The sequence below is a fragment of the Mustela lutreola genome, chromosome 8, assembly GCF_030435805.1.
Source record: "Mustela lutreola isolate mMusLut2 chromosome 8, mMusLut2.pri, whole genome shotgun sequence".
Classification (NCBI taxonomy): Eukaryota; Metazoa; Chordata; class Mammalia; order Carnivora; family Mustelidae; genus Mustela; species Mustela lutreola.
The window spans coordinates 142,927,327-142,953,234 of NC_081297.1; the positions used below are offsets into that span (position 1 = coordinate 142,927,327).

Genomic DNA, 25,908 nt, shown 5'->3' on the forward strand with positions numbered 1-25,908 from the left:
TGCTAATAAACCCGAGGATAAAAACTGTTTACTCTTCATTTAGCAAAATAATAAACAGAGACAGTAGGAAATAAACATTTATCTTCCATCACTAGCAATTTAGCAACTCACAACTAGACTGAAGGCTTTGGTCAGCTTTAATTTTGTGTGAACCAATTCGTAGCATCCCTATCTGTTGCTATAGAAACAACTGTGACAAAAAAAAAAAAAAAAAAAAAAAAAAAAAACCATAACCCTTATTATTGAATCTCCTCAAACAGGAAAAGAGGAAGGTCTTTCAAGGTGGCAAAAAGCTACATATAACCTTACTAATTAGCAAATTTAATAATAAAAATTCTGGACAGTACGCAGAGAGAAAACATATCCTTGTCTAAGTGTCATACATTCGCAGGCTTTTCTTAGTTTTGAAAGTATCACAGGCGAGCGCTGTTCTGCTTTTGAAAGCCCTATTCTGTTAAGAATTTTATTTACTGCTTTTAGATCATTCTTTCATTTGTAGAAAGAGAATAAAGAGGTTTCTATTTAAAGTTTTTAAAAGATATTTTTAAGCACCCTTCATCTGCCTAAGCAATCAACAGTATCATTTCTATTTCATTCTTATTAAGAACATGAGAGTTTTAATGTAGATGTAGTACATTTGGCAACAACAATTGGATTTTACTGTTCAGCCTGGTAGGTGTTGTCTTCTGCCACAAAAGGAGATTTCTGAAGAGGACATACTGGGTTGCATCAAATGTTCCTGATGGTAAGAAGAGGAGATGCTTGTCAATAGAATGATGGAATCGTGTCACGATATAGTGCTAATGAATTGAAAAAGGAAAATCCAGCTTTAAACTTCTTTTGAGAGAAGGGCACCATTTCATGCTAACTGATGGAAGATGCTGAATGATGTAAATCAGTTATAGTGGTTCCTCTCAAGTAAGAGAAAACAGTAATAATGAGAAGTGGAAGACTGATACAAAAAAGCCAGGTGCTATTTTATGCCTTTGTTAGAGTCCAAAGCATGTAAGATTATTCAAGTCTATTTTCTCCCTTAAAAGCCAGCAGCAGCAAATAAAACTGGTCTCAAATTTAAGAATCAATTTTACTTAGAGTCAATTTTTAAAAAATAATCTGATATAGGAAAGACTTTAGGGTTTGAAGCCAACAGCTAAGAAAGAAATCTTGAGATGTCTTTGGTGTAAAAAGGTGGTTTTATTAAAGCATGGGGACAGGACCTGTGGGCAGAAAGAGCTGCACTGGGGTCTTGAGGAGCGGCCGATTATATACTTTCAAGTTGGGAGGGGGTTAGGGATGGTGTAAGCCTCCCAGGTATTTAGGAAGGAAGGTTTTCAGGATCCTGAGGGGGTTAACTATTGTTGGGAAAAGTCATTTATTATTGTTTAGTAAGCTCTCAGTCATGAGACCCTTCAGATGTATATCAGTGGGTCATATGCTTGGAAGATGATTGCCAACATGTATGGCGGCGGGGGCGGGGGGCAGGAGTGGGAGGGTAGAGACAAAGGAAGTTTCCAAAGGCATCTTTTTATGTTAAAGTAGACTTACAGGGTCCTGGAGGTTGGGTTAAGATTACCTTTTGCCCTTGGCAAAGTATTAACATTTAGGCAGCTGAGTCCCTAGAGGAATGTCACTCTGCCTGTTTCAAGGACTTACCAATGGACTATAAGTAATAAGGAAATTTGACGACTTTTCTTCTGCCTTTGCTTCCCACGTCATAATCTACAGATTTTCAGTCTGTGGGCTACAGTGCAATTAAGGAACAGTGAAATTTTAATTTTATGTACTTTTCTGAGCTGCTAGAAAATCAGGTAAATCTAATACCTGAGTTCGGGAAAGGGTTGGGAACAGATGGTGAATAAATAATTCCAGCCACTCTCACTGGAACAGTGGCAGGCCAAGCGGAAGACCAAATACGTCTCTTTTACAAGAAAGGGAAAGAGGGAAGTTAATATGGAGCATCTACTATTCAGTCATATCTACTATTCAGTCATTTCTTCATTAACAAATATTTGGCAAATAAAGATTCAGTAACGAGTAAGACTAAAATGGTTTCTACTCTCAAGGAGCTTGCCTTAGAAGGAGAAACATACACAAAACAGAAAAACAAATGAGCGAATGAGATCATTGCAAATAATCTTGAGTTGAACAGATTGCCAGTCAAGATGGTTTTCTAAGTTCACACTTTGGGGATACCAACCTTCCCCAAACACACAGCAATGGCAGAGAAAATACGAATGTTAAAATTAAAGACACAGGTCATGCTCAGAAACAAGACAGACATCTTCATGGATAAGAGCACGAACAGAAACATGATGGTATTCAGAACATGCGAGGAACTCTCAAAACTCAATGGTGATAAACAAACAGTTCAATTAGAAAATGGGCAAAAGGGGCACCTGGGTGGCTCAGTGGGTTAAGCCATTGCCTTCGGCTCGGGTCATGATCTCAGGGTCCTGGGACTGAGTCCCGCATTGGGCTCTCTGCTCGGTGGGGAGCCTGCTTCCCTCTCTCTCTCTGCCTGCCTCTCTGCCTACTTGTGGTCTCTCTCTGTCAGATAAATAAATAAAATCTTAAAAAAAAAAAAAAAGAAAGAAAGAAAATGGGCAAAAGATCTGAACATACATTTCACCAAAGAGAAGTTATGATGGTACAAAGGAGCACATGAAAAAAATGCTCGACATCATTAGCTATTTGGGAAACACAAATTAAAACCACAATGAGGTATCATCACAGACCTATTCAAATATCTAAAATAAAAACGGTAATGGCAAAAGTTGGTGAGGACGCAGGGAAACTGGAGCTCTCATACACTGCTGGTGGGAATGCAAAATGTTATAGCTGCTCTAGAAAACAGTTGGACCTTTTTTTTTTTTTTTAACCAAATTTAGTATGCACTTACCACACCCCTCAGCAATCACATCCTTAGGCATTTATCCTAGAGATATGAAAACGTCACAGCCTGAATGGATCTCAAGAGTATTATATTGAGTGGGGGAATAAAAAACTCTCAAAATGTTGTATATTGTCGGGGTCCATTTACATAACATTCTAGAAATAATGAAACTATAGAGATGGAGAAGAGATTAGGGCTATCAGGGCATGAGGTGGTTAAGGGGTGGGGAGGAGACGGGGTGGGCAGCAGGACAGACTGCTTTTGTGTGGACATAACACTTCTGGATCTTGATTTTGGTGCTGATAACATGAATCTATACTTCGAATAAAATTGCTTAGGAAACTGCCGGCCCCCAACACACATACATAAATACAGGTTAAAAAACTGAATACTGAATTGAAAATTTGGAAACTGAGTAAGGCCTGCAATCAGTCAGCAGTAACACAGCGACGGCCATCTCTGTTTCAATACTGTGACTCGTACCACAGTCACAGACGATGCCAGTGGGGGGGGGGGGGCGTGGGGGGAAGAGATGCTGGGTGCGGGGTACTTGGGACTCTGTACCTATAGCTGCAGCTGCCTCCAAGTCTATAATTTTATTTCACAAAAAAAGGTTTTTTTTAGATGAGGAGAGAAAGATGGACTGTCCAACAACCAAAATATTATTTATCTACAGGGGTGCAAAGACAACAAAACCCATCTTACACTATATAATAAAATTCTAGAGGGTACAAGGAGTCCATTTAGAAGAAAAAGTCAGAGATCTTTATTATATTGGCATAAAAAGAATTTCTCAAATAAGATGTTTTTAAAAGATCAGCTATAAAGGGAAACTTCGATAATCTAAACTTATTCTTATTTAAAACTGTGTATAGCAAAAAAAAAAAAAAAAAAGCCAACAAAAATGAAGTTCAAAGACAAGCACCAATTCTCTCAGAACACATGTAGCTGCAGCTGGAAAGGACAAGGAGACAAATTCTCCCCTTGGGCCTCCAGAGAGGAATGCGGCCTGCAGACGCCTGGATGTGAGCCCAGTGAGACCCGTGTCAGACTTCTAACCTACAGAACTGTAAAATAACCCATTTGTGCTGATTTAAGGCACTGGGTTGGCGGTGATTTGTTAGAGCAGCAACAGGAAACGGCTGCAAGTGACTTACCTCTGTGGATTTCCAAGCATTAGTCTTGACCGGTAGTGTTCCCTGGGACAACACGGTTCCACTGGGCAACTGAGTGTCTTGACACTGCTCTTGTTTCGCTCCTGCCTTGGAAGTGTTTTCTGTCAACAACATAAAGCTAAGATTTCACTTTGGCAAAAAATAGTAACGTTTTTATGTTAGCTCCCAATTTTTAAGCTGATTACTTCTGAAGACCCATTTTGTCTGCAACAGGTACCTCCTGGGCCGACGGTCATTTCAATTTATCCCTTCATAATAATTGACAAATTTAGGCCAATTTAAAAATATAACTTTGATTCTAGCCTTTTTACCTACCAACACTTTTATTGTATGCTTTATTATTTGAAACATCTTTTTTTAAATAAGGCACAATACAGTATAGAAAATTATTGTATGAAAATTATCCTTAGCAAAAGCAGGAATGACACTAGAATTATCCCAATTAATATTTAAAAGAAGTTCATTACTGCAGTGTGAATGTCAAGTGTTCACATATATGAGGTGTAGGCTGTATGATGAGAAAGCACTTTTAAACAAAATTTAAAAAATTTTTAAACATGCTATGCCAGTGAAATAGGAGATTTCTCCTTGTATGTTTTAACTGAATTTAATGGTTTTGTAGTTGCTGTTTTCCTTTCTACCTTTTCTTTTCCTGGGTGGGGAGGGGCAAAGGTGTAGGGAGAGAGAGAATCCCAAGCGGCCTCTGCACCCAACATGGAGCCTGTCACAGATTCTCGGGACCCTGAGATCATGACCTGAGCCAAGACCAAGTCAGATGCTTACCCGACTGAGCCACCCAGGCACCCCTCCTTTCTTTCTTTCTTTTTATTTATTTATTTGACAGAGATCACAAGTAGGCAGAGAGGCAGACAGAGAGAGAGGAAGAAGCAGGTTCCCCGCAGAGAGCCCAATGCGGGGCTCCATCCCAGGACCCTGGGATCATGACCCAAGCCGAAAGCAGAGGCTTTAACCCACTGAGCCACCCAGTCGCCCCTCCCTCCTTTCTATCTGAATTACTGCGTAAACGAATTACCGCCAACTCTCTCTCAGCATGCTACTGGGTACAATAAGTGTAAGGAAGCGATCTTCAAACCGGTATTTGCATACCACTGGGGTACTTAAAGACTCCCCAAAGGCCAGGTGGGCATACACAGTTTTAAAGAACTCAATGTCCAGACCTACCACTTTTATATATACTCTTTCCAAAAACTGACCTGCCTAAGAACGGGACTGTGTGGAAGCATCAGGCCAGTTCTTCCCTCTTCCGCTTTCATAGTGGGTTTCCTTTCACTTTACACAGACAGACCCACCCTCTCCCCATCTTCTTACGATGCATCGTCCTTTAGGCTACCACTCTTAGAGCCGTCGAAACAAACAACAGTAGAACAGTACAACAGTAGAAAAGACTGGGGTAGGGAAGCCTCCTTCAACCAAGGCAGGAAAAACCCAAAGTAAAGCTCCAAAATTTGTCCTACTTTACACATATTTCTCTTAATGGCAAAGCAGGACATAAATAGCACAGTATTTTGGTCCATACTGGAGTGTTTGGTTTTCAGACCTATTATAATATGGAAGAGCGGGACAGTTGACAAATTTCATTTAATGTCCTGTGCTTTTCATCCCTCAGCTGTTGTCCAAAAATGCATCACTTCTGAGGAGGACAAAAGGAAAGCACAAGCCCGGGAGACGGGGCAACTTCTTTCATCAAAGCGACAGACTTACAACAAGGCTCCACATCTTAGCCATCTCCCCTAGGAGAAGAATTCAAGAATGTGAGTGCAATCACAGTGATGTTTATTTGAATGAAGTAAGATGTTTTCTGAAAGAAAGTTGAAATCTGATCTAGCAGACTATTTTGACAATAAAGGCTGGCTTTGCCAACTAGGTAAATATGGTCAATGTTTTCCAAAAGTGGAATGAACGAGATCTGTAGTTCTGAAGAACTGCTGAGACATATTTAAAGCATATGAAATAATCTCAAAAATTGCTATACTAACACGCATTCCACGATGAATGTTTTTCTTTTTCACACTTTGTGAGTATATTGTGTTAAAGTGTAACTGGCAATAATTAATAATCTGATAAATTTTAGTAAAGGTTTTTTTGATATTATTCCCCAAAACTGAGAAAGTCCATTACTCCTAATGACTGTTTAACAAATCTTTTTCTATGAGGGTTGTTTCCGTTTCTTTGCTTTCAACAACACTGAAGACAGACCTAATCAAGTCAACAGCTGACAAGAGATGAAAACCATTTTTATAATAAATTACTATATAATTCTGGAATATTACTTAAAAGGAATTCATCGAATTGACTGACATTGCTATAATAAAACACCTTCTATTCCCACCTACAATTTTATGTGAAAAAATCTTCTTAGCATTTCCATCCATAAAAATGTAAAAAAGAAACAGAATTTATGCTGAACCCTGCTTACTTCCAGCAGTAAGTAATATTCATAGGTGGGTCAATAAGCAGCTCCATGTATCTCATAGAAACATGCATTTCCAATAAAATGGTATTCTTTTTGAGTATTTATAAAAATTATAATATACTTACATGGTTTTGGTTTTGATCAATTGTGTGCTAAAAATAATTGTAATGATAAATCAATCTAGAAAGAATATTTTACCACTTAAAAGCCTCTGGACCTAGAAAATGTAATTTCAATTTATATACATGTTTGATGTAAAGAGGACTTCCAGGCATCAAAATACTTTCTATTAGGATGAAATCCTACGAGGGATGTAGAGGAGAAATATGAATTCAAGGAGAAAAAGAAATTACGTGATGTAAAGCTTCCAACAGTTAAAGACTGTGTTTTTTCAAATGAATGGCTGCAGGTAGCAGTTACGCAGTGTTTAGGTTCCTTTAGATACTATTAAAAGTCTCGTAGAACCGTTTCATTTTGTTTTCTTTTGTCCTTAATGTCAGTATTTTGAATTGTGTCCTTTGCAGTGACTTGTGATACAATTTCACATGGCAACCTAAAAAAAATGCAGGAGGTATTTAATTTTTCAAAATCACTTTAGGGGCTATGCAAGAAAAATAGCTTGAAAACCAACAGTCTAAGACACAGTGGTTCTCGCCTTCAGAAAGTTTATAGCCGGACTCAGGAGGTAAGACTGACACACAGACTTAATGGGAAACAATTAGAGGAAAATAAGACCGTGCCGAACTTTCTTAAATTAACGAACTTTGAGAATAAGCATTCTAAGGAGGAAAAAAAAACCCAGTGTGCACTAACCAGAAAGTGCCTCATATAGGAAGTAGAATTTGAACAAGGCTTTGAAGGATGACTAGGATCCTGATCAGTGTAGAATGAGAAATTATCCCAAGTAGAAGGAGCTACGTGGGCAAAAGGAGTATGATATATGCCAAAGACACCGAAGAAAGACTAAGAAATTTGCAATTATGACTCTAACTTTTCATCTTCTCCTAATGTCACATGAAAATGAATAATTAAAATGAGCTTATTTGGGGGCCCAGAGATTTTATAATGATTACTGGCAAACAGTAGGGGTTTGAGGCTTAGATCATCTCTGTACTTTCATGTGATTCATCAGGAACTACCTTTATGATCACTCTTTGAATATTCAGCAACAAAATTATCCTTCAAGTGATACGGACTTAGGTTTAGACATCACAAAGGTAGATTAATAACAATTGCAGGAAGTTAACTTTGAATTAAAGTGTGAAGAAAACTGAAGGACAGCAAGAACTGTGAATGAAAAAAATATCTTGAATATTTAGAGACACATTTTAGGCTAAACAACTAAAATATTCTAAACCTATATTAAATAATCTTCTAGGGCAAGAAAGAAGGCAGTTAGAACATAGTGAGTCTATGGAAATTCATTGAGACTTTTTTTTTTAGTACCAGCACAGCACTGGAAGTGAGGTGTGCTTAATTAAATTAGGTGATTACACCAGATTTATTTCTGGATTTTCACAAGCAAGTGCAAGCCGAGAGCACAAGTTTAGTTTCTTAGTGGAAATGAAGGCCCTTTGGTATCATAAGCTGTTTACCAGTTGAGACGGTGAAGTCACAAGTCAGGGGGACTCGTGTGCAAATATGAAACCCCAGAGGGAAAAGTGAAGGTGCTGAGGCAGTGATGCTATCGGGTCATTTGAAGATGAGAGGTTAGATACCAAAGCTGGAGGTGCCGGGAGGAAACCATTGAGAGAGAGCCTGTAGATTTCAGTGAGCCTGTGCAACTCAGATAATACCGCAGAGCAGAACTGGCAGCCCTGAGATACTTCTTAGATGAGATAGCAAACTGACATTCAAATCATCAGACATTAACAAGGCAAGAGCACACTTTGGAACCAAAATGTGGCACAAATTATGTAAATTCCCAAATTCCTCCACTTATTATTTAATCTAATAAATAGCATTGCTATGTATTGACAGCATCCTTTCAGGTGTAAGGTAAGTCATTTACTTAACAAAATCAGCTTTAAAAAGAAAACGCATCTACCAAAGAAAATACTCCGTGGGCTGATGAACTGATAAGATGGGGAAGTCTCATTGTGATTATCTTTATATCTAACTTTTGCAGAATCATGAGTTTGGAACCTTAACAACTTCACTGTCTTGGAGCATAATTGCACTTAAGCATCTTCAAGTAATAGATGTTTGTTCTAATTTTTTAAACTTTCATTTCGTAATTACTTCAAACTTATGGAAATATTGCTGCTAGAAGACTACACAGAACTCCCAAATACTCTTTATCTAGGTTTACCAATTGTTAACGTTTTGCTCCATTTGCTTTATAATTCTCTTTCCTCGTGGACACACACATATTATGATACTCCAATGTTTTACACCTCGAGGAAAAGCCATTGTCGTAGGTTGGGTACCCCAGGAAGCAGATCCCAAAGCTCAAGTTTGTGTGAGGGAGATACACTAGGGAGTGAGCACCTTCTGTATCAGCACCAGTGAGGAGCGGGGAAGGCAGGACCGGGCCAAGGGAGAAACTCATCTGTCACGTGGCTGCAGCAGAGGCCGGACCGATCTGCCAGAAGCTGTGGAGCTGGGATGGCTCTTCACTGTGGTCCTGCCTTGAAGCAAGGGAGTAGCCCAGCCACAACCATGGACCACTGGATGTCATTTCCCTCAGGAAGGGACTGTGACCTTGAGCCAAGAGGTTCCCTTCAAATGTTAGGAATTCCTAGAGAAGGACTGAGCTGAGACCCCCTCAGCTGCCCACCCTCCCAGCAGCAAAGGGAATGAGTGCCTTGATCTGGGAGACAGGGTCTGGGGGGCACCACAAAGTCCACGGCAGACCCCACCTGCAGACCCTGAGAAATGCTGCAGAGGGATTGGAGGTAGAATGTGAGTACTGTAAATCTTTTTTGAAAGGCGAATTTTGAGATTAGCAGAGAAAAGGCTTCCCCCCACCCCAATGAAAACACAAAGAATAGGAAAGCAGAGATGTTTAAGCAATTTTAAAAATCAAATTTTAAATTGGTAGATGAGAAAAGGTGAGAAAAGACAAACTTTTGTTGCAGGAGATCCTAAAAAGGGAATTAAGGCAATTTTATTTCTGTGTTTTGCTAACAATAGCATACAAAATTTGAGACACCGCCAGCAGTTCTTTCTTAGGACTAACCGGGAATGGGAAAACGCCCAGACCGCATTAAGAGCTCAGCCACAGAGAGGAGGAGCACACAGTCACTGCGCGAGCAGGATTAAGTGTTCAGGGCTGGCTCCTAGGTTAAGACAGCACACTGAAACGGCACCCCATCTTTACTGCCTTCAAAACACACATTTCCATCCTAAAACTTAAGAAGTTTTAAAAAAGTCAAAACTAATTTTTAAAAAATGTACAATAGCAATCTAACATGAAAACAGATACAACCAAAAATTTTTAAAAGGAAAATGACTGGTGGCCAAAGCAAGCATTCCCTGTCCCCCAAATGTGATAGTGATGAGTTGATCAGATTCTGAGATTTCTCAGGGACACGTGGGGCGGGCAGGGACTCAGTCCATTAAGCATCTGCCTTTGGCTCGGGTCATGATCTCAGGGTCCTTGGATAGAGTCCTGCTTTGGGGCCCTTGCTCAGCAGGGAGCCTGCTTCTCCTTCTGCCTACCACTCCGCTCTCCTTTTTCTCTGACAAATGAATAAATAAAATCCTTAAAAAAAAAAAAAAAAAAAAAGATTCTGAGATTTCTTGTCACTATCCACATGTCTAGAACAAGGAGAACTGAGCGGACAATGCTTTTCTCACTCCTTGTGACTGAGAAGAGGTGGAAATTGGTAAAGGGGAAAAAAAGAGGTGTGCCAGAGTGAGTAAATACAGATGCCGACACTTTCATGGAAGTGAAAGCTACAGTTTCACACTGATTGCGTGGATGATCTGAAGTTCAGGAGCATCTCCCCACCCCAGGGCAGCAGGACACATTTCCCAGCTAGACAGGATGAGCAGGATCCTGCACAAAATGTTCAGAGGACAGAGCAGAGCCCAGGTGTTCTAAATAAGATCATGTAAGGCCTCATGAAGGCTTCCCTTCCTCACTGCTGCAGAAAATGGATAAAATAAGAAATAGCACTAAAACCACAGCTCAGTGGAGAAAACAAACTGGTCTCAAACATGGTGGGAAGAGTGAAGAAATCACTCAGTGTGTCTGAGCCTGTAACTGCTGAATATGATGGTGCTGTCCCTCTATCTTCTCTTTTCCTTAAGACAACTCTGTGGATGGAAACCATATTATCCTCATTTTACACTGTGCTACAAAAGCTTGCGTGCCCGAGGGCACACAGTCCACACAGACTGCGTCAGGATTCAAGTCCGGTCAGTAAAGTGCCAGGACCCAAGTGCTTAACCCTTAACTCCTCATTGCCTTCAAAACACACTGCCTCGGGAGAGCTGCCGGAGCATCAGCAAGATGGAAAGAGACCCGGCAACTCCACAAACACATTCCAGGGGGGAAAGAGGAAAAGAGGAGGAGGAAGGGAGGGGGGAGCAAGAGACGGAGAGAGAGGGGGAGGAAGCCGGCATGCAAAAAATAGACTCCAAATGTACAGGAGAATGTACTTCAAGGAACAGAAGGACGTTCCTCACAATATGGCATTAGATGGTTTGGGAAGTTATTGTAAATTGTGTATTTTCATAGATTTCATTTTAGAATTGTTGCTACTGTATGACAATACAAGGTTGAGCTTTTTTTTTTTTCAATGTTTCTTGGCCTTACATGTTTCCTCCTCTTTTTTTAGGAAATGCTTTCCATAGCTCCTTCCTATTTTTTTTCCGTTGGGCTGTCCTTTTCTCACCGATGTGCAGAAATTCTTTATATATTCTGGATAATCCTTTGTCACTTACATATGTTAGAAATTTTTCTCCTAGTTTGGGACCGTCTTCTTCACTTCTTATAGGGTGTTTTTTGATGAAGAGAATTTAATATAGTTTTAGAAGTTTTCTATTGCTGCCAAAAGTTACAATAAATTTAGCGGCTTAAAACAACGCCCAAAACAATGCTGCCGTTCTGTAGCTCAGCTGTCCGGCAGGCTTAGCCAGGTGCTCTGCTTTGGGTTTCAGGAGGCCAAAATCAAGGTGTTAGCCAAGCTGGACTCTTCTCTGAAGACTCTGAGGAGCAATCCACTTCCAAGATCATTCAGGGTGTTGGCAGAATTTGGTTTCCTTGTGGTTGTAGGACTGAGGTCCCCATTTCATTGCTGGCTGGCAAGCAGGGATCATTCTCAGCTTCTAGAAGCCACTTGTGTTCCTTAATCACTCCAGTGATACCACTCCAGTCCCTTTTCAGCCCAGTAAAGGTGCATCAAATCCTTCTCACACCTGGAATCTGTGACTTCCTCTTCTGCCACCTGGGGAAAACTCTGCTTTTAAATGGTGTGTGATTGGATTAAGCTGGTCTGGACATTCCCTTCCCCTTTTTTGGAATGTTAAGTGGCTTTATTAGAAAATTTGTTTAATGGAAAATGACTACAAAATGGTAGGCATTTTACATCAGTAAACAAAGGATATCCATTATTTTTATTCTATTATTTATTTAGAATAAATTAACATATAGTGTATTAGTAGTTTCAGAGGTAGAATTTAGTAATTCATCAGTTGCATATAACACCCAGTGCTCATTTCTTCATGGGTCCTCCTTAATGCCCATCCCCCATTACTCCACTCCCCCCCCCAACTCCCCAGCAACCCTCAGTTTCTTATAGGTAAGAGTCTCCTGCGTTTGTCTTCCTCTCTAGTTTTATCTTATTATTCCTTTCCTTCCCCATGTTCATCTGTTTTGTTTCTTAAATTCCACATATGAGTGATATCATGATATTTGTCTTTCTCTGACTGACATTTTGTTTAGCAAAATACTTCTAGTTCCGTCCACGTCATTGCAAATGGCAAGATTTCATTCTTTTTGATGGCTGTTTTGACATACAACGTAACATAATCATGGGAGGTAATCATCCACAGGTAACGCCCACCTCTCAAAGGGGAGGGGATTATATAAAGACAAGGGTCATTGGGGCTTATTCTCAGAATTTTCCCTACCACAAGAGTAAAACTTACAAATGCTTTTTTAATAGTTGGCACTTTTTCAGTTATGTTTAAGAAATCCTTCCCTATCCCAATGTAAAAAAGATATTCCCCTTTATTTTCTTCAAAATACTTTGACATCTTTTTTTTTCTCCTTTAAGTCTTTAATTCCTCTAGAATTTGTTTTTTTGCATATGAAGTAGAGACCCAATTTTGCTTTTTTTAATATGAATAAATAAGTGCCTCAGCATTATTTATGAAGCAGTTCATCCTCTCCCCACCAGTGTGGAGCACCGCTTCTGTCATATACTAAGATAACCTAGTTGCACAGTCTGTTTACTGGGCTCTACAGGTTTGTTCCACTGGCCCACGTGCCTATGCCTCCATCCATACCACACTGTCATGATGACTATTGCTTTAGTCCTGTCACCCAGAAAGGCAAGCCCTCCAACTTATCCTTCTTCAGGAATGTTTTGGATATTCTTGACCTTTAGATACTTACAGATAAATTTGGGAATCACCCCAAATTAAGATCCTCTTTGGATTTTGATTGTAATTGCACTGATCAGTGGTTCTCAAACTGGGGGCAGTTGTGGCCCTCAGGAAACGTCTGACAATACCTGCAGACAGTTTGGGATCTTACAACAGGTGGGGAGCTGTACTAATGGCATCTGGTGGGTAGAGGCCAGGGATAAGCTAAGTATCCTCCACAGCCCCCACAACAAAAAATTATCTGACTTAAAATATCAATAGTACCAAGCCTGAGGGAAAACCTCCACTAAATTTGTATAATTTGGAGAGAATTGGTATTTATCTTTGTATATTTCAATAAACAAACATGAATATCATTCTATTTATATAGGTCATCTTTAATGTATTTCAGTTAAGTATTATAATTTTCAGTGAACGGGTCTTGTATAGTTTTTTTAAAGATTTATCCCTAAGTAGATAGTGATTTTTTTTATTATAAATGGTATTTTAAAAATGTTTACTGTTTTGTGCTGGTACATAAAAATATAACTTGATTTACACATTTTGAGCTTATAGCCAGCCATATTGCTAAAACTCTATTTCTAATATGTCTGTAGATCCTTTCAAATTTTCTATAGGAAGATCTTATTATCTGAAAATACATTTGCCTCCATTTCTATACTTTTACTTTTAATTTCTCTTACTTATTTTATTGTGATGGCTAGGGATAGTACAAAGCTGAAGCAAGGAGAATGGGAACATTTTTTCCTACCTGATTCTAAAAGGAATACTTCCACATTTAAGTGTCTGAAAAACTTTAATTTACATTTTAAAAATTCAAACTGAATTGCATTTTTTCTAGAAAAAGAGATCTAACATAGATTCTTTGAAATGTTAAGACTTTCTTTATAATATCAATTATAAAATCCATATTTTAAAAAGATGTTTTATTCACTTGATTTATCAGAGAGAGACTTTAAAGTCATTACTATAATGGGATATGTTTCAATCTCTTCCTGTAGTTCTACCATTTTTTTGCTCCATATACTTTGAAGTTACTTTATTCTGTATACTCACATTTAGAAGTGTTATATCTTCCTGGGGATTTAAGCCTGTTATCGTTGTCCTTAATAATGCTTTTGGCTTTAAATTCTACCTTATCTGATACAATATAGTTATACCAGTTTTCTTTAGTATATGTCTGGTTTATCTTTTTCTACCCATTTGCTTTTAACCTTTATGTGGACTTAGGTGCACAGCATATATCTGGATTTCTTTTTCCTCAATTGATAATCTCTGCCTTAAGATGAGTTTAATCCACTGATATTTATGATTATTAATATATTTGGACTTATTTCTACCATTTTACCTTTTTTATTTCCATCTATCCCATTTTATCTATGCTTCTTGCTCTTTTTTTAAAAAAAGTCTTATTTATTTGACTGAGAGAGAGAGAGAGAGTGCACATACACAAGCAGGGGGAGTGGCAGGCAGAGGGAGAGGGAGAAGCAACCTCCCTGCAGAGTAGGGAGCCCAATGCAGGGCTCGATCCCAGGACCCTGATATCATGACCTTAACGAAGGCAGATGCTTAACTGACTGAGTCACCCAGGTGCCCCTCTGCTTCTTCCTCTTTATATTTTAGTATATGTGCTGCCGAAGCAAGCACTGCTTCTTCCTCTTTATAAACTTTCATTTTCTCATTCTATTTTTTCACTACTTTGGAATTTATGCACTCTATTTCTCTTCTTTTTGGTGTTAAACCTTTCAAGTTTATCATGCACATTTACTTTAACAAGTCGAGGATTGGGACATCTGGGTGGCTCAGTTGGTTAAAAGTCTGCCTTCGGCTCAAGTCACGATCCCAAGGTCCTAGGATCAACTCCTGCATGTGGCTCCTTGCTCAGGGGGAACACTGCTTCTCCCTCTGCCTGCCATTGCTCCTGCTTGTGCTCTCTGTCTCTGACAAATAAATACAATCTTAAAAAAAAAAAAAAGGGCTGAAGGTCAAACAATATCTTTACCCCTCTCTCAAAAAATAGAAGGATCTTAGAACACTGAATTCTGTAGACTCACTTCCAACCTACAGACCACGGCTACCCACTATTTTTGTCTGTTTTTCAAACCCAAAAGTTAGACATTACTACTTTACACAGAAAGTGTTCATTTTACATACAAGTTTATTACTTGTTAGTCACTCCCTCTTGCATTTCCAACCATTCTTCTGGAATAATTTTCCTTCTTTTTCAAGTATATCCTTTAATGAAGGTCTCCTGGTGGTAAGCTCTTGGGTTTTTTATTATCTGTAAGTGACTATTTCACCCTTATCTCTGAATGACAGTTTTGCTGGGTACATAATCACAGGCTGTTATTTTCTCTGAGCACTTTGAAAATGCTGTATCATTGTCATCTGGCCTCCACAGTAGCTGAAGAGGAGAGGTCACTGGCAGGGTAACAGCCATTCCCCTGCAGATGTGTCCTCTATGTCTTAACACTGCTTTTCTGTTTTCCTCTTCCTTTGGACAGATCTTCTGGTTCACTAAATTAAGTTTTTTTATTTCAATGGTTTTTCTCATTTCTGTAAGTGTCCATTTTTCAAGTTAATATATGCATGCCTAATAATCTTTTTTCCAAAGATTTTATTTATTTATTTGCAAGAGAGAACACAAGCAGGGAAGCGACAGAGGGAGAAGCTGAACAGGGAAGTCCAATGTAGGGCTTGATCACGGGACCCTGGGATTGTGACCTGAGTAAAAGGCAGCCGTTTAACCAACTGAGCCACCCAGGCTCCCCGTGATGTTTTTTGTTTGTTTTTAAGTAAAATAGTTTTAATTTTTAGAATTTGGTTTTGCCCAAGGAGCCAGGCAATGGCATATATAACTGACATTTGAATAACTGGATTAATTTAGAGAAGGATCAATCCAATTTGACACTTTTGCTTGTATGTATGTCTTTTTAAGATTTTATTTTTCAGAGCAATCTTAGGTTTACAACAAAATTGAGAAGTAGAGATTTTCCATATACCTCTCTCTGACACATGCATTACCTCTCCATATCAATACCATGATTAATCCTTTGTTTATTTAGATATTTAAATGCGTAGCTATTCTATGTCATGTATCTGGCCTCTCTACTATCAACAATCTTTGGGGGGCTACTCATTTTTTCCCGGGTTGGTGATATAGATTGTGAGCTCATTGCCTGATTTTAATTGGAGGGAATCCTATGGACCTAACTTGTGAACTGGTCTTTATTTTTACAGAGAAAACTGCCTTAATCACTCAGTCCCACCTGGTTCAGCACAACAAACCCAGGCTTTCCTTTCAATGTTCAAGTCAGGCCCCAAACCATTTTCTTAACTATTGACAAGTGCCCTTAAACAATTCAAGCCTGAAAGACACCTGCAGGGCCTTCAGGCACCAGCTCCAAGTCACTCTGACTCTTGCTCACCTGTCCTGTTCTTTTTTTTTTTTTAAGATTTTATTTATTTATTTGACAGAGAGAGATCACAAGTAGGCAGAGAGGCAGGCAGAGAGAGGGAGAGGAGGAAGCAGGCTCCCTGCCGAGCAGAGAGCCTGATGCGGGACTCGATCCCAGGACCCTGAGATCATGACCTGAGCCGAAGGCAGCGGCTTAACCCACTGAGCCACCCAGGCGCCCCACCTGTCCTGTTCTTATTTACTTAATTAAATTAATTAATTAATTGAAATTTTTGGAAGGCAAGATCTGTGGAGATTTCCCATACCCCCAACGAGGCCAGAAATGTTGCAATGGTTCATCATTTAGTCTTTGGTTACTATGCAATAAATGAGTTTCTTAGAATCCCTCGTAAGTCTTATCACTAGAAATAGACCTAAAATACCTTTTAGTAAAAAAAAAAAAAAATACATCTAGTACAATGCCAGTTTTATAAAAATAAGTTCTCTCCAGTTATCCATTTTCTGTATGTATATATGTACAGAAAGATGCCTAGAATTTATGCTCATCTGACATGAGTTATGGCTATTTCTGAGTGAAGACATTGAAAAATATTGATTCATTAGTGTTTTTGAGCCTGCATTGTTTTTACAAGAATAGAGTGGTTTTTTTCTGAAACAAAAATAAAAAAAAGAAAATAAGGGCACTTGGCTGGCTCAGTTGGTAAAGCCTGTGACTCTTGATCTCTTGATCTTGGGGTTGTGAGTCTGGGCCCCCCATCTGGTGTAGAGATAACTTAAAAATAAAATAAAAAGAAGAAGGAAAAGAGCCAGACTGGAAGTGAGTATTCTAAGGTGTTAATGGCAGTTGGGTTAGGGTGATAGAGATGGAAGCTACTGTTGTTTTGTTATTTTCTTTATTGTATACTTAAGTTGAAAAAAATCACTGCTTGACATTCATCAGTGCAGCTGTTTTAGTAGGAACTGTCATCCGTGCCATGAGCCCTGCCATCTAGACTGTGTGGGATATGGCCACCAAGTGTGACTTCACATCAACTCTGTTAGTACAAGGTTCACCGTAGGAAGTAACATTAACACTGGAGTTTGTGCTTATAAAATCATTACTACTTTGAAGTTCTACTTTTGGTCCAACAGGAAATACACACGATTTTTGGGAAACATTTCCATGACATAGAGTGCTACTACATTTAACATAGACCAAAGTAATCCTTCTCTAATAGAAGTAAAGTTCCATTGCAAAGTATAGCACCAGTGTGAAAATGGAAGCTTTTTATGGAAGATCAGGTGACCAACAGAGGTAATTAATGCTTTGCTGGTCTGGTTGTAAGCAGTGTCTCTGGTGATAGCTTTTTATCGTTATCACCTCTAAGATAAGGGCATGACTGATGCTTACAGCTCCGAGAAGCAAGAGTTTTAACTGTGCACATAGGGTTTTCCTTGTATTTCTGTTCTCTTGGAGGTTATGCCCAGTGGTAGCTTTCAGTCTGTTTTTTAAAAAAGATGTTCAAAGGGAGTTTTGGTGAATGATGGCATCACTGAGATGAATTCGTAGCGAGAGTACATGTACATCAAACAATAATTATCATTCAGTCCATCTCTTCCTTCAAGCAATAAAATACCTAAACAAAAACTTTCCAAGCCACCTACCACAATCAAAACTTGGAGAAAACATGTAGGAATAGAAAAAAAGGGGATAGAGGTAGTAATGTGTGCATAACACCTTCTCCAAAGCACCTATTTCCCCTTGCTAATTTACCACAAAGAAGCTAGGCACAGCTGTTTTAGCTCTAGATCCTAAAGCCTGGGAATCAGATTTCTAGCAATGATTCAACTTTACATTTCAGTATAACTAAATAATTTAGAGATGTCTTTAAATACCTCCTGATGGAAATGCACCTGTGTAATACCATCACTTGCCTCTCTAACTGAAATGTTAGTCGCTTTCAATTTCTCTTTCTTCTCCAATACATCATCTGCTTACCCCATTTCCTCTCCATATTCTATCTTTACACATTACCTTTCCCTCATTTCAATAACCCTAGAGCAGGATGCTGGATTGAAAACAACTGTCTCTTACAGAGCTTCTCTCCAATTCGTATGGCCTTCATTCCTACACAAAGCAATAAGAATTATCTTCCACCAACAGCTGTTTTCAGTAATAAGAAAGCAAAGTTCTGTGACTAAGCTAAACACCCCTTCTGTTCTCCAAGGCCTACAGTGGTTCCTAGTTGCCGGTGGTACCGAAGTGAAATCTCCAAATACTCTTCATTATGTCCTTTATGAACTCTCAATGACCTGTCCACATTTTTAACATATTCAAATTTATGTGTTCTATTCCATTTAGTCTGACAACCATGCATTAACATGATTAATTAGTTTCTTCTTTTCTTTACCTCTACAGTAGGGACTATTGAATTTCCCATATATTTATTCTCTCCTTCCTTAATAATAGATCCTCTAACTTTAATCAGGGCACATGGCTGTCCAGGATAAAAATTACATTTTTCAGCCTCTCTGGAGCAACAAGACAGAAAGACCTCTGGGTCCCTGACATCACGAAGAGCCATATCAGTCCTAGAATATCTAGCTCTGGATTATTTTTAGGAGAGAGAAAAAAAATCCCATTTTGTGTAAGCTGTTAACATTTTTGGTGGCCTCTTCTACTATCACTTCTGAGAACACTGAATTCTAACTGATTCATCTATCTCTGAGTTTTCATCAGCTACTTCTGTCCCACTATTAATGCTCCCCCACTTCATCTTCTTATCTCCCTCAGCACCCCCAAAACATATACACCAAAACATATACACAAAATTGTCAGTTTCCTTTCTTCTTTTAAAATACAGCTTCTGGGGCACCTGGGCAGCTGAGTCAGCTAACTACTTAACTCTTAGTTGCAGCTCAGGTCATGATCTCATGGGTTGTGAAATCCAGGCCCAGGTCGGGCTCCGTGCTCAGCGGGGAGTTTGCTTGAAGACTCTCTCCTTCTGGCCCTCCCCCTGTGTTCATACTCACACACTCTCTCTAAAATAAATAAGTAAATCTTAAAAAAAAAAAAAAAAAATACAGGGGCGCCTGGGTGGCTCAGTGGGTTAAAGCCTCTGCCTTCGGCTCAGGTCATGATCTCAGGGTCCTGGGATCGGGTCCCGCATCGGGTTCTCTGCTCAGCAGAGAGCCTGCTTCCTCCTCTCTCTCTCTCTGCTGGCTTCTCTGCCTACTTGTGATCTCTGTCAAATAAACAAATAAAATCTTTGAAAAAAAAAAAAAAGAAATACAGCTTCATATTCAAATGCCCATGTGGAAACAGTTAGTTTGCTAAGCTTAATACAATTACTCTTTTTTGAACACAAACACACACATCTATGTATCTAGTATGTTTATGTGCATCTATACCTAGTGGTGGATAAATGAAGTTTTTAAATAATTTAACAGATTTCTAACACACTAAGTTTTTACATCCAAACATTCACTATTCACTTTTAAATAGTACTCTTAAACTACAATTCATTTTGGTGATGCCATCATTCACCAAAACTCCTTTTGAATATTTTTTTTTAAACAGGCTGAAAGCCGTCACTAGATATAACTTCATTTTTTAAATTTAAAAAAATTTGTTTTGACAGAGATCACAAGTAGGCAGAGAGGCAGGGAGAGTGAGGGGAAGAAGCAGGCTCCCTGCCAAGCAGAGAGCCCGATGCGGGGCTAGATCCCAGGACCCTAAGATCATGACCCAAGCTGAAGGCAGAGGCTTAACCCACTGAGCCACCCAGGCACCCCAATAACTTCTAAGAGAGCAGAAATACATCCAATTTGGTTACCAGTCCTAGAACAGTGTCTGGCATATAATAAGTATTCAATACATGTTCGTAATATGAAAAAAAATGAACTGCAGCAAAACTTCATTTGAAGGTAGACTGACTTTTTAAAAGTAGTCAAAAGTCATTCCAAGCTCAGTTTAGTGAACAAGATGTGTCATAAAGCTAGAGAATATCATTTGGGGTTAAAAAAAAAAAAAAAGCAGTGACTATAAAGCAATAAACTCAATTTCCTTGTATGAATCATAAAAATGGCTCAGAGCTAAGCTACTTCTTTGGCAATTTAAAGATTCATTTCCTACGTTTACAGTAAGTTCACCAAGCTCGCCCCAGATTACACGTGGAGTTTCCTTTGCCTGGAACACCCCAGATACAGATGGACTGTCCCCTCACTTCATTTGGGTCTCCTCCTCCAAAAGGCCTTCCCTCACTCCTGACCTAAACTAAAGCCATCCCTGTCACTCTCTGTCCCCTAACACTGCTTTCCTTTTCTTTATAGGACTTGTCCCTAGCATAATATTTTATATCTATTTTGTTTGTGTGTGGTTAGTATATGTCTCTATCCCTAGAATATTTGCTCCATGATGAAAGGGACTATGGTCTACTCACTGTTATAGCTCCAAATTTTTGCTCAGTACCTTCAAATAAATTCAAACTTCAAATAAATTCCATAAATATAAGTTTATAATGAAAGAGAAAGGAAGAGAGAAAAGCAATGGAGGGAGAATAAGAAAGGCAACAGAGCAATTGCAAAAGGAGTGAAGAAACTCTGGGCCAGTTCATAGTTGGTGATTTTACTTTGTAACCCTCTTCTGTAGTAGTTTGAACTGAAGGCTTCCATGAGAAAATTTCAGAATGAGTCTCTTATCATTCCTGGAGATTTATTTCAAAATAAAATGGCCGCCCTCAAGAAAGAGGTTCCACTACATTTAGAAGCATGTAGATGGCATTTACTGTCTTTTACTGTCTTTCCGTCTCCGCAGTCCACACAAGCACAAAGTGAGAGAACATTTGAGAACCTCTGACCGAGTCAGAAAAGTACTTTAGTGATTTTTAGGATTATTCCACGTTGGTATTACTATGAACATTCTTAATTTCCAGATTTAACTGACATTTGGAACATCTGTTCGAACTGAACACCTGTAGCTCTTTCAGGATCTTCCTTAATAGAGTTGCAGGATAAAGCTAGCAGGCCAGCCTCTGAAAATACTTTTAACTCTACATTACTCCTGCTGTGTCTCTCACTTACAGCATGAGGTTTAGTTCCTTTCAAGGGACAAGGATCCAAGTCACATTTCTTTAATGTTTTTTGCTTCCTCAAACTGTCCATTCCTCATACAAAACTTCACAACAGGATTTGTACCGGAGAAGACAGAGTCCGTTGACATTCCTTTACTTTTTAGCAAATTTAATAGGAAAGATAATTGTATCTCCCTACTGATTTCTGTAACGCTACAAAGAAATTCCTTTTTAAAAAAGTTCAGTTCATATTTAAAATGTATGTACTATGAGGCACTGTCATCCTGTAGGAGTTTTAGACACTTTCAGAATTCTGAGGCACCTTTAAGCAAATGTAGGATCAAACAGCACAAAATGCACAATACCCAGACCCCGAGTCTCACATTCTAGTTATAATGAAAATCTTAAAATGAATCATGATGCCAAGTAAGCATCACTTCTTTAATAACATTTAAGCTCAAAAATCCCACTTTTTTTGAAACCCAGAAAACCTGTATTCCAAAAATAATCACAAAATTTTCTACTATTACTCTTCATCTCTGTTTTGTACAGTACAATGTCTAACACAGTAATAAGAGTACTAATATAGTATTAATATTTCAGCATGAAAACCTAATGTTTTATATTTTTTAATTGTTCTTAAATGATACCTACTACACTGTAGGTCTGTGTTCAGTATACGTACTTTTATTACGTAGCCTTGCAACCTTAAGAAGCTTACGTTTCTTCTCTGAGGCAGGAGTTTCTGGTGTGTGGGCGGAAGCACATGCTGTTGGTGAGTTAGATGTACCAGGTAATCTTTTAGGAAATGTCATAGAGTAGGAGGTACGCCGTCTTGTCCGACATGCTACTTCCCTCTCTCTGTGCAGCAACTGTTCATCCATCAGCAATGTTATGACTTGCTTAGACTTCTCCCGGATATAATACCCTGAAAAATACATTGAATTGGTATAGGTAAGAAAATATTCACTGAAGTTACAATTAATTTCTATTCTAAAGAAAATTAGGGAAAAATGCAAACAGTGTAGCAAAGCAGAAAAAATCTGTAACAAGTCAAAGGGAAACCTAAGTTTCATTGGAGTTGTCAATAAGTACTCTTTTTCTTATACCTTAAGAAGTACCTAAATGTGTGATGAAATCCTATCACTTATTGACATGACATTTTTCACTCTAAATATATTTCCTTTTAAAAACAATTCATTCTCTGCAATAAACCAAACAATGTAGGCATAAAAGAAGAGGAATGAATTAGATCTAGATATAGGACAATGACATTGGCTAAAGATTTAAAGTAACATGCACGGTTATGAGTCGAATCAGTAAAGCACACGGGAAAATCAATCATTATATATGTATACAAGGAGAGAGAAGTAGATAGAGAAATACACGGGTGGATGGATGATGGATAGGCCAGGCAGATGGCCAGCAGTGTCCCCACGCATTGTTAATATCGGCTACCTTGAAGGAGGACATTAGGGTGGGACAAGAGTAGGGAGGACAATTAGATTTTCTTTGACAAAACGTCTTATTAAAACAACTTGATGCCATTAATAGAGTGCCAGAGCACAGTCTAAGACCAGAATCCCAATGACAATACTGTCCTTAACCAACTGTGTGACTCTGATATGTTAGGTGGTCTGTATGGGCTTGAGTTTTTGATGTGAAAACCAGTAGAAGCATATCTGCTCAGTGTAAATCACAGATACAAAAGAATACTCATTCAAATATATAGTATTATTATTACTAATCTCAATCCCTTCCCATGAAAAATGATAAAGGAAAACCACTTCCCTCTCCACATCTCGGGACCAACTCATAATAGAACATCTCACGTTTTCCCAAGCCTTCCTCCAGGAGTAAAATGACAAGTCCTTAAAGACCCACTACTGTGTTCATTTGGGCTCTAAGCGTGGTGAATTGAAATATTAATATATCCAACTATCACTTACTAGCAGGGGAAGTAATGAGCAATGGTCAGATGGAGGGTGCTTTTGACAAAACCGGCCAACATGTTCTCTGCCAGTCACTTCATTAAGGACTGCTACAACGGTGTTAGAAACCTTTGCTTAAGTTGCCATCTCTCCCAAGATTATTTTATCTACTCTCAGTCTCATTTCTTAGTCACTTCCTCCTTCCAAACTTCCTTTATAACTGCTGTGAAGAGTGCCCTTCTTGACGCCCTTAATTTCCTTTGAGGAACCTACAGGCCATAAACAAAAAAATCCTGCAGGGTTTTGGGTTACCACTCCTTGTCGCCTGATAGAAGCCTGCTGTGACTGTCAGCCCTTGGGGACAACATGCCAGACACCACTACTCCCTTGAAACTGCCGCAGCTTAGTTTGGGGGAAGGGGTGGAAAACTTGTTTTTCCATTTCTAACTTCACAAAAACTCATCTCCTTTTTGCTTCCTCTCTCTCCTCCAGCTGAACCACCCAGACTGCCTTATTCTGCTGTCACACCAGGCTCTCTGTCTCCTTCAAGCTGTGTGTTAGCTGTTGCTTCTGCCAGGGACTCTGCATGGCTAGGTCCCTAATTCATTCAAGTCTCTACTCAAATGTCACCTCCTCAGAGAAGCCTTACTTCTGCCCACCCTATCCAAAATAGCCCCATTCCCATCACTCTCTATTCCCTTACCCATTTTATCACCACCTGCTATTGCGTGTGTGTGTGTACATATATATGTTTGTATATACACACAATAATAATTATATATATACACATAATAATATATACACATTTATTTACTTGTTTACTGTTTGTTTCCTCACCTACAAGCTCCATGAGGGCAGAGAGCCTCATTCACCCAGTATCTCCAGTGTCTGGGAGAATGATTGGCACATAGGAGCTACTCAATAAATCTTTGCTGAGTAAAAAAATCGATAAGGAACAAATTACCAAAAAGTCTCCATTTTCTCCCTGACATAACACAAATGGAACCAGATGGATGAAAGGTATCGAGTGCCAATTTATAGTGTAGCTGCCTGAGAAAGGTGCCTGGCCTGAAAAAGTTTCTTGCAACACCCTTAATTACAAGAGGTCAGAACTAGAAATTATGGGACAGATGTGGATTATTTCAGTCGGAGTCTGCATGAACTGGTGGGACTTGAAAGCAGCTACAAAAGTTCAAAGGTCCAAGCAGGTACATCAAGCAGAAAGCCAGCCACAATGACGAAGCACTTCTCCCTGAAACATGAAGGCTTTTTCCTAAGGGAGCAGGTGACAGCCTGCCACAGTGGTTTGCTTCATTCTCAAGGCTGTGCATGGCCATGGCTACTCCCCCACCACCATTGAGATGCTGGACAGTAGAAACCCAGCTGTTCTAAAGCACCAAAGTTGAAAGTGAAAAAAAATCGAAAACCCCAATAAATGTGCTTCAAGGATGAGTAAAAAATAACAATTAGTACCAAAAAGATGGTATCTCCTTGCTGCTAAGCAATATGTTTCTGAAAGGAAAGGAGCGACCTAGCACTAGAACGGAATTGGGGAATAGAACACATGTAGGAAGTCACGGCTCTGTGTCTGAAAGAGAGAAAGAGACAGGGGGGAAGAATGTGGGAGGGAGAGGGAGAGAGATCGACAAAGAGAGGGAGACATGGAGTCTCTGAAATGAGAAATCAAACTATGAAACAGATCAATACCCAAAGATATACCAAGACATAAAGCTTGTTATTGACATGAAGGGTAAAGTAAAAATAAAGCTATATTCTATTTTAATTAGGAAATCAGGGATCTTTAGGTTATAAGTGACAGAAACTCAAACTGAACAGGCCATGGGAAAACCAGGGGTTGCCACTGGGCTTCAAGTATGGAGAGCGCCCAGGACTGCTCCCCCCCCCCCCCCGTCCCCCCCGTCCCCCGTCCCTTCCTCCCTCTGCATAATGCTTTCCTTTTCTCCTCTTGCAGACCAGCTTCCTCCACCTGAATGTGGACATGGCCACAGAGAGTTCCAGGTTCATGCCTCACACTCTGCCATCTGAGAAGCCTCCCTCTTCCTTCACTCAAATTGGAAAAATCCAGGAGAATGACTAGGCTTGGCTCAGCTTGAAAGTCACATGCCTGTCCCCTTGGCCAGAGAGTGGCACGCTCCCACTGGCAACCGCCATCAGAAGGGCCCAGTGGACTGAGGGGACAGTCAAGAAGACAGAAAAATGAACGGACAGAAAGCCAACCTGAGGAGGCTTCTCAAACTCACACAAAGGACCGGGACATGCAAATCACTAAGCAACTCTGTGCCAAACCAAAAGCCAAGGAAACGCACTTATTCACCTCGGCGGTCATTTGATCATTTTTTCAACACTTAAGTTTCAGGAATTGTTCTAGAAACATGAGTGAGAGAAAAAAAGACAAGATCTCCAAACAAGAAAATTTCAGATACAAAT

At 39.3% G+C, this 25,908-nt stretch overlaps 1 protein-coding gene across 2 annotated transcripts in view; it reads right to left on the reverse strand.

Annotated features, from left to right (window-relative positions):
• ENTHD1 (ENTH domain containing 1) overlaps positions 1–25,908 on the reverse strand; it is a 99,875-nt gene that overhangs the window by 54,750 nt on the left and 19,217 nt on the right. For both annotated transcript variants that reach the window (XM_059187033.1, XM_059187034.1), the window contains exons 3-4: positions 22,215–22,457; positions 4,051–4,169 (exon numbers count right to left, since the gene is read on the reverse strand). In XM_059187033.1, the coding sequence (XP_059043016.1) occupies positions 4,051–4,169; positions 22,215–22,457 (362 nt within the window). The remainder of the gene's footprint in view (positions 1–4,050; positions 4,170–22,214; positions 22,458–25,908) is intronic.